The sequence below is a fragment of the Octopus bimaculoides genome, chromosome 6, assembly GCF_001194135.2.
Source record: "Octopus bimaculoides isolate UCB-OBI-ISO-001 chromosome 6, ASM119413v2, whole genome shotgun sequence".
In the NCBI taxonomy this organism is placed as follows: domain Eukaryota; kingdom Metazoa; phylum Mollusca; class Cephalopoda; order Octopoda; family Octopodidae; genus Octopus; species Octopus bimaculoides.
In genome coordinates this window covers 5346527-5356605 of record NC_068986.1, presented here as the reverse complement: position 1 = coordinate 5356605, position 10079 = coordinate 5346527, and the positions used below count along the sequence as shown (strand labels likewise).

General features: G+C 35.7%; 1 protein-coding gene across 3 annotated transcripts in view; it reads right to left on the bottom strand.

The window, feature by feature from the left end:
• Window positions 1-10079, bottom strand: part of LOC106880273 (probable inactive tRNA-specific adenosine deaminase-like protein 3) — a 66104-nt gene that overhangs the window by 37577 nt on the left and 18448 nt on the right. For all 3 annotated transcript variants that reach the window (XR_001410730.2, XM_052968578.1, XM_014930146.2), the window contains exons 5-6: window positions 6249-6360; window positions 1079-1238 (exon numbers count right to left, since the gene is read on the bottom strand). Coding sequence is in view for 2 of the 3 variants with exons in the window: in XM_052968578.1 (XP_052824538.1) it covers window positions 1079-1238; window positions 6249-6360 (272 nt within the window). In the remaining variant the exon portion in view is untranslated. The remainder of the gene's footprint in view (window positions 1-1078; window positions 1239-6248; window positions 6361-10079) is intronic.

Genomic DNA, 10079 nt, shown 5'->3' with positions numbered 1-10079 from the left:
TATATATATATATACATACATATATATATATATATATATATATGCATGTACAGGGTGCAGTGAATAAATTGCCGTCTAAATTACACAAAAATAAAAATAACACTGACATCTCATTTTAAGATATATTTACCAAAATTACATAAAAATATCTTCAAATACTAAAGAGTAAATTTATTCAATAAAACTGCCATTGGCTTCAACCATGGCCTCCAGACGACTTCGGAATCTCCTGCAGCCCGTCTAGACAGTCTCCTTGTTTAAGTTGATGAATGTTGTCATAATCCTTGCCTGCAGTTCATCTTTGGTGTTACAAGGATTTTTGTTGGTCTCTCACTCAACTGTGCCCCACACATAATAATCAAGGGATTGCAGTCTGGGGAGTTAGGTGGCCAGATGTTAGGAGTGATGTGGTCGCAGAGATTATCTGACAACCATGACTTGGTTCTCCTGCTTGCGTGGCATGGTGCAGAGTCCTGTTGCCAGACAGTTGAGTACTGAGGTCAATCTAATCGACTGGCCCCCTTCCCTAAATTTCAGACCTTGTGCCTATAGTAGAAAGGATTATTATATTCATTCTAAAAGATGTACCACATCATCAGTTGCCAGAAAAATTGGTAGTGTATTCGTATTTACTAGAAATAGATCTTTATAGACATTGTTTTGTTATGTGTATGATTTTGATAGTGTCTTTGGTTTCATTGCATAGTTAAAGTTGTTAAAAGCGTAACACTGAAAACTTGCTTCACTGTGTTAAATATTTCAGTTATGTTGTTGATTTTGTTTCTTATAAAGATTGCTAAAAGCATAACACTCAAAGGAATCATAACAAACAGAATAATATTATAGATTTTTACCATTTTTTTTTCAGGTATCCCTCACAGAAATGCAATTCAAATATTAAAAAAAAAAAAAAAGAAATACTACTTTGTGAATGACTGAATTATTAATTGTAATCCTATGACGGTTGAGGTTAGTATATAATATCATGATGTTAGCTGAATTCATGTAAAAAAAATAGTAATAGTGAAACAGAAAAACATAATATAAGTAAAATGGAAGTTAAATAAGGATGTATCACCTTGTGGCTTCCAAATTCCCCCTCCTTGAGAACGAGCAACTAAATCTACACACAACATGACAGCATGTTTCAGGAAATGACCAGATTGGCAACGCAAATCATAAGCTGCAGCAATGGCTGCATCAGAGGCTGGATCAACAATGACAGCTCCAACTGCACGCTGTAACATAACAGAAATACATACATAGATCATCATCATCATCATAATCATCAACATCATCATTATCATTTAATATCTGATTTTTCATGCTGGTATGGTTTGTATGATTTTTCCAAGCATTGCTGCTATAATTAATAATGTGTCAATTAATAATTTAAGATTTTAGCTTATAAAATACCGAAAGATAATATTTCAATTTTTTAATGTTTAATGTAAATATATGTTGTGATTGAATTATTTGATATTACCCATCCATACCAAATTAATGGTGGGATTTTTACCATGTAGTTGGTTGCACCATGACTCACCAAAAGTTACAAACAAGACCCCAAAACCATCAGTTACCAGGCTCACCTTAAGTAACCTAATTTTGCAATATTAGGAGGTCACAGGAATTCATTCAACGAAAAAAAAAATTTCCAATGATTCCAGGATTGGGGAGGGGCCCTCTAATTTTTTCCGAACCAAAATAAGGGATTTGCAGCATATTAGGAGGTCAGGGTACTTGATTCCATGCAAAATCAAATTTTTTTTTCTTAGTGAAAATCGTGCGGATGTTAATATAGAAATTGACCATAATGTTGTTATTTAGGCTCAAATCAACCCTGATACTGCAAACCTATCGTCAAAGACATTCCAGTCTTTAGTAAACCGTCTTTTTAGGGATAATCTAGGACATTACATACAATGGGTGTGTGATTTAGGTAGGGGGATACTTTGGCTGCTATTTTTACCATGTCGAGCGACCAGGTAGAGGTTCTTTCATTGGTTCAATTGTGTGATGAGATCTTTTTACACATATATGTAATATGTATATATATCATCGGCAGAAGTTAGAGAGTAAGTAAAAAGCTGAGAGTTTCGTGTATTGGCACTTATCAAAGATGAATTTGTCCATTGTCACTCTGTAACTTCTGACAAAATAACTTCTAAAATACAAAATTTTGTCCAAAACGTTAAGACTAAACCCTGTTCTATGTGACACATTCTACCAGTATCGGAAGTTTGAAAGTGTTTGGTTAAAAAAATTAACTAAATAATCTGTATGTCTAATTGAATAGATCCGAAATGGATGAAAGGCAAAGTCGATCTCAACGGAATTTGAACTCAGAACTCCAATCGAAACAGGGGACCCAAAATGATAAGGTTGAGAAACGCTGTAATAGATTATGCCTAACCGAAAATGATCACAGCCACATCAACCAAACAGACTGGGTGACGATGGTGACGGTGATGATGATGATGATGAGATGGAGGCAGATGAGGCTGAGGAGGAGGAGGAGGAGGAAAATAGTTCCAGTATGGAAACGAATTTCAAAATCTATTTGATTAAGATACTTTATAACATTTAACTAGGTTAATGCAAAGGTTGTAGAAACTAACCAGTTACGTTCAGAAAATACTTAAAATGTTCACTCAAAGAAATTGTGTTCTGATAAATGAAATGTATTAAAACTTGTTTGGCAATAACTCAGAAAACATCAGGCATTCATAACTTATCAAAAAAATCATACTGAACTATAATTTCGAAGTGTATGTGTGAAAAAGATAAAGAAATAGTTATGGGTTGAGAGAAAGTGGTTTGGAGTAATTTAGAAACCACAGTACTCTCTGGTGGGGTAGTGAAATTCATCCATATTAATTTTTTTTTTTTTTTTTGTAGTCAAAACAGGGCTCCAACAATAAAGATTCTAAGCTTGGTACCAAAAATTAATACAGATTGTTATTAGTCAAAAAAACAAGTAACATGGTGTTAAAAGCAAATATTGGTTAGTGGTTGGTTGAAAGCAGTTGTCTGGTGAGTTACTTTAAGCAACAAATCAATAAATTAATCAAATGACATCATCATAACTGAATCAGCAGCAAGCAAAATACATCTGAGGGAGAAAGATATTTTATATCAAATACAGCATTCTGCTAGAGCAGATTGACCTGCATGGTGATGTAGTTAAGGATAAATGTAAATATGCACTCTAGATAACAATGGCTTGTCTCAAATATTTAAACATCTAATACATGACAATGTACAACATAAACATCGGAAATTATACAATGAAAATATAAACGAAGTAATTTTGGTATCTACAAATTCATAAATTCAAGGTATTTCATTTTAAAAACATCCTTTATAATAATAATAATAAAAAAAAAGAAAATGCAGGCAAAATAAAATAAAAACTGTTGGTTAGAAAATGTTTTATTTTTGGATAAAATGATGGTAGGAATTATTTCAAACAATGAATAAAAAAAAAACATGCCAGGTAAAAGTTAATGATGCCCCCCTCCCCTCAACACAGTAACCATGTCACCTATCAAATGTCTAAATGTACGTACGTATTATCTCTGCTACCACTATCATCATTTTACATCAGCTTTCTATGCTGGCATGGGTGGAATGGTTCTACAGGATTCAATGTGTTAGAAGACCATATCTTACTTCAACAGTTTCTACAGCTAGTTGCCTTTTCTAACACCAACAGTTCATAGAGGGTACTGGGTGCTTTTTTCAAGGCCCAGGACAAGTAAGATCACCATGTCACAAGACTAAAGAGCCTATTCAACTGAAAGGGAGAATAGTAGTGAAGAGGAGGCTTTATTGAGGGCACAACATATGATAGAAGGGACAGGAACAGGTTTGTTGTGGAAGAGGTGATTCATGACTACTTTATGTCATATACAGGTGGATGGAAGTAGATGGTGTGCAGCCAGAAAGAGAGGTAAATATGGTGGCAATAAGGTGTCAGAGCATACCCTCAAGGGAATAGAAGAGAGTGAGAGGACAGATCAGGAAGGGTATGTAGATAAAAGTTGCAGGGTTGCAGAGGTAGTGTGAAATGGTAAAAAATAGGTTTGGGGATGAAGTAAAAAATGGTGGATGTCAATAGAAGTGGGTCCGCACTGGGAAGACCCTCTTTCTTTCATACATTCTCTACATTTAATAGCCTTTCATAGTAGCATACCTCTTCCTTTACAGAATCATTAAATGCAAGTGTACCATTATCCATCCGTTACACACTTCTTACCCATGTTTCAATTATTTCTAGTACATTGCCTTCCAATGCAGAACACTCATATCTCTAATCCTTAAACTGCTGAACACTGGTAAACCTCTTATGCTTACTTCTTCCCTTGCAAAATAAACCTGTCACCCAATTTTCCATTCTACTATAATTTTCTGCTACTCCCATTCTTCCAATTTTTCCAAGCCTGTTGCTTCACTTTTATGGCTTTGTCTACCTCATTGTTCCACCACTATGTCACTCTTGCTCTGGCTGAAACTGTGCACTAGTCACAGATTTAGTCTGTAACACTGGGCAAATTTCCTTTACAAACTTCCAGTTGTCCTCTATGATAAACATTTCTATTTCCTCACCACTTTCATCAAGTGCTTCAACTAGTCCTTCTTTAAATTTCTGACTGTTCAATAAATTTTTCAGTTTCCATATTTTCCTTTTCCAGATCAGTTCATCTAGCTCTAAATCTATTGTCATTAACCAATAACCTATGTCGGGTTATACATTCTCCACTAAGAAAACACTTCACATTCCCAATCATTTGTCTATCCCATTTCCTGGGGAGAATGAAGTTTCATCTGTTCTACATATTGATAAACGATCAGATGGTTGGCTGATTTCCTAATGTTGCAGATCATTAAGTCATTTGCCTTACAGCACTCCAGAAGCATAGTTCTTTCTTAGTCCCTTGAACCACAGTTTGTAGCTTCCATGCACATCTTAGAATCCATCAGAGCACTGCCCAACATGTCTGTTGAAGTCATCAGCCACAATGATAAGGTCACAGTCATTTGTCACTGAGGTAGTCTGAAAGATGGGCTCATAGAAGCTGTCCTTATCTACTAGTTAAGACTGTGGAATGAATGCAGAGGCAAATGTCACTGTAGTATTATGCAAGACTGGTCAAAGCTTAATTATCCTACCATTCTGACTAAAATTGATCACTTTATCTACTCGTTTCTCTGTTAATAAAATGTCTACAACACTCATATACTCCTCACAGTCTATCTAGGAGAATTACACATTTGATCCTTGCCTGTGAGAAGTTTGATTCAGGTTCCCCTCCATCTTACCTTCTGCACACAACATACATGCCTTTACTCTAGCATTTCAACAATCTCTCTGAACCTCTCATAGTGCTTGCATAGGTTGTGGCAGCTCTAAAGTTGTGGATTGGATAAAAGGGTGAGTGGGTAACTGGAGATTTCAAGGAATAGTAAACCACTGAGATGGAAATTAAAAAAGTTACATATTTTCAGAGTTGAAATTTAGTGTTCAACTTAACTGTCTCAACACTTTGCTGGTATTCATTCAACTGATGGAAATATGGTGCATGCATGAATTACATACCTTGCCAAAGCTACATTTATATGCAGATGTCCCTTATTAAACAATTATCAATATGAATAAGATTCAGAATTAGGAATTATATTACACTGTTTCTAATTATCAGGAAAGAAAACAGAACTCTACTGTATCCAGAGAGATGGCCATGTTCAATATGAAGAAAATGGCTAAATAGATACTCTGTAATGTGAAAGAAATATGAACTGTGGCTGCACAAGAAATGCAGGTAGATCACAGGCTGACTGACAGAATAGACATAGATTTCATATGTAGCAGATGCACAGAAATAGTTAGCACTAAAAGCATCTATAAAATATATTCAGAAGGCTCCTTAGAAATAGTCAGCAACATCCATTGCCTAATCCTGTGATCAAATTAGTAGACACAGCCTCCCTTCCAGTGAACAAGTATACACACACACACACACACACACATATGTATGTGTGTGTGTGTATGTGTATTAAATCTTTTTTTTCAAAATGTCAACTCACAGTAAACATTGGTTGGCTTGGCTTTGTTTATTAGTCAGTAGCTTCTACTAAATACACGAGATGCCAAACAGGAAAAATTTTCATAAGAGTTCAAGGAAATAAGAAATGAGAAAAAAATTTTTAACTTGAAATAAAGAAATAGTATAAGTGTTGACTACCTCATTATTACTTTTCCCAACTTTTGCCATCTCTAATGCTTTGGTCATGTGCCTGGTTATGCTGGCTTCCTGAGATTTGTTGAAATAATTACCGTTGAGTAAATTAGTTATCCTATAAAAAGAAGTAGAAAAAATATGCAGTTAATAACAGATGTGACTGAGTGGTAAGAATCTTGCTTACCAGCCACATGGTTCTGGGTTCAATCTTACTGCATGGCACCTTAGGCAAGTGTCTTCTACTATAACCTCAGGCCAACCAAAGCCTTGTGAGTAGATTTGGTATTTACTATTCTGCCTTGCTCTGTTCTTATTATCCACGCAACTGAATAATGCTAAGAGAGGGTATAAGATCTTTGACCAGAAAATTAATCATCTACTCTTATATGGATGATCTAAAACTATTTGCCAAAAATGACAAGGAATTAGAAGAGCTCCTGAATATTGTCAAAGAATTCAGCTCTGATATAGGTATGGAATTCAGACTTGATAAATGTGCAAAGGTTACTTTCAAGGCAAGGAAGTTCATAAAGGCAGAAAACAGAACTTAATACTATCACAGCTATTCGAAACCTAGACCAGTCTGAAGTATACAAATATATGGGAACCAATGAAGGTGATGGTATCCAGCACTTTAAAATGAAAGAGAAAATCTTCAAGGAATGCTACTGAAGAGTAAGAATGGTCCTAAACTCAGAATTAAATGCTACTAACAGAATTAATGCGATCAATTCTTTGGCCATACCAGTAACCACATATAGCTTTGGAATCATTAAATGGAGTCTCGCTGACATGCAGAATATGGATGGAAAGATATGTAAAATCATTACAAGGTACTGAATGCACCATCGAAAATCAGATGTTGATAGGATTTATCTCCCAAGAAAAATAGGTGGAAGAGGCCTGATACAGCCTGAACAATCCTTCAAATCAGCAATGATAGGCTCTGAAAAGTACCTTAAGTGATGTGCTCTTACAAACTGCACTGAAGCATGAAGATTCCAAGCAAGCTTCAGTCATGAAGCTTAGTAAGAAATTTAAAAAGTCTCTTGGCCTACAAGTTAACAATAAGAATGACCAAAGACACCTAAATACTGACAGACCTACCATCGTTTCTCTTGATTTAGAAATTAACAATCAGAAAGACCAACGAGATCTAAATAGTGACAAACCTATCATTGATGCAAAAAACATCAAACAAAAAGCAAAGAAGGCTTGCATGAATAATATGGAAGACAACTAGAAAGGTAAACTCTTGCATGGAAAATACCCTAACTGCCTGTCCAAGCCAGATATTGATCAAAACCTAACACACCAATGGCTACGAGGGACAGGTCTGAAGGGGAAACAAAAGGTTTTGTTACTGCAGCGCAAGATCAGAGCTTGCCTACCAGAAACTACCATGCAAACGTCCTTAAAGATGGATTTGACCCCTCATGCAGAATTTGCAGAAAATTCATAGAGGCAATTGATCATGTTGTTTCTGGCTACCCAGTCCTTGCTGAAAAGGAGTACCTCATAAGACATGTGAGACTAGGGTAGTACATCCACTGGAATGCTTGTAAATATTAAAAAATTAAATCCCATTATAAGTGGTACAGGCACCATCCAGAGGACGGGTATACTGGGCTTCATATATTTTATCCCATGCACTGCTCTCTCTCACTCAATAATAATAATAATAATAATAATAATAATAATAATAATAATACTGATGGTGAAAGAATCAACAATGTTGAGGTGGATGGATACAGGAGGTATCTGGGTATTTTGGAGCATGACAAAATCAAGGAGAGTGAGATGAAGAAAATTTTAGATGAGAATGCCTCAGAAGAACCAAATTAATTATGGAGAGTAAACTCAAGGGAAAAATCAAGATTAGGGTAATGAATACATGGGCTGTTTCCTTAATGCAGTGCAAGTGTTGTTAGGTGGACAAAGAACAAGCTTGAGAAAATGGATAGAAAAACCAGGAAAGTGATGACAAACAAGGAACTGAGCCCTAAAAGCAATATTGATAGACTGTATGTACAAAGATACAAGAGAGGAAGAGGCGTCATAGGATATAAGATCTGTGTTGTCAAAGAGGAAAACAGTTTGAAATGGTAAATCAAACAGCAGATTGGACCTTTGTTTGTTGCTGTTAGGAATAGCAACATAGTATCTAGAGAATATGTGACACACCTAAAAACATTCCAGAAACAAGATGGAAAATAAAGTTTAAACAACTGGAAAATGAAAATTACGCAAGGGAAATGAAAGTGACATGAAAGGATGCACTGAGGTATTAACATGTAACACAAAGAACAAGCTCTGAGAGTTAATTATGCCAAGTTCCAACTAGATAAGAGTAGTGAATCACACCTTTGTAGGCTCTGTGGCAGCAAAATCAAAACAATTTTACATATTGTGAGTGAGTATAGCAAACAGGGCCCAAAAGGAATACAAAAGGACGCATGATAGCTTAGGTAAGTTTGTTCACTGGAAGATGTGTGAGAATATCAGAGCTTTGTTTACAACCAGCTCGGAATATAGATACACACACACACACATACATAATCTGAAAGCAGAACAGTAAAAACATCCAAGACTCTTCTCAAGTTCAACATGCTATATTCTTTTTGCTATTTACGTTCAAATGATAGAGCATTGTATCTTCATTAGAGATCAGCTTCTTCCTTACAGGAAGAATTTGAATAATCAAAAATGAATGACTACATACATACAAGCATACATGTATGTGTGCGTGCACGCACACACATGTATAACATATTGTTTTATTTTTAACTTGGTTTGGTCATTTAACTGCAGCCATCTTGAAGCAGGGCAATGAAGTTTTTGGTCAAACAAATCGTCTCTTGTATTTGATTTTTAAATATTGTACATTTTCTTTCAGAAATGTTTAATGAACTGCTGAATGCCTTGAACACCAACACTGGTTATCAAGCGATGGCAGGACAAACACAAAACCATACATAAATACATATACGTAACAGGTTCCACTCAGTTTTCTTCCACTAAACTCACTCTGAAGGTTGGGTAATAGTAGAAGACATTTGTCCAAGGTGTCATGCAGTGGAACGGAACCCAAATTTACATAGTTGCAAAACAATCTATTGGGTTGTCCGGAAAGTTCGTGCCGATTTATAGTAACTTACCTTTCAACTTATTTTAGAACATGGTTGAGTCCATAAAATAGGATTTGACTACGCCTCCATTTAAAGCACAGTTTAAGCTATCTTTTCGTGGAAGAAGGTTTATGTTCCTATAACCTGTGTTAATTCTGTAACCCTTTAAAATGGAAGATAAGAAAGTTCATCTTTGGCACTTGATGCTTTTCTTTTTCTGTAAAGGGAAAAATGCCTCACAAGCAACCAAAGAAATATGTGCAGTTCACGGTGATGTTTCTTTATCCAAAAAAACTGTACGGAAGTGGTTCGCAAGGTTCCGAGCTGGAGTTTGTAGCCTTATTTGATAAAGACCATCCACTACAGATGATGACCAAATCAAGTCTGAGAATAACCCACATTGCACAACCTGAGAATTGGCAGAAAGCCTCAACCTATCAAAATCCATTGTTCATGAGCACCTGGTAAAGCTTGGGTACATAAATTGCTACGATGTTTGGGTACCACATGAGTTGAGTGAGAAGAACCTTTTGGATCGTATTTCTATCTGTGATTCGCTTTATAAACGGAATGAAAACGCGCCTTTTTTAAAGGTAATTGTGACAGTTGATGAGAAATGGATTATCTACTGAAATGTTCAGAGAAAGCAATCATGGAGTAAGCGACATGAGCCACCCCAAAAGCGGGTCTTCACCCTAAAAAAGTC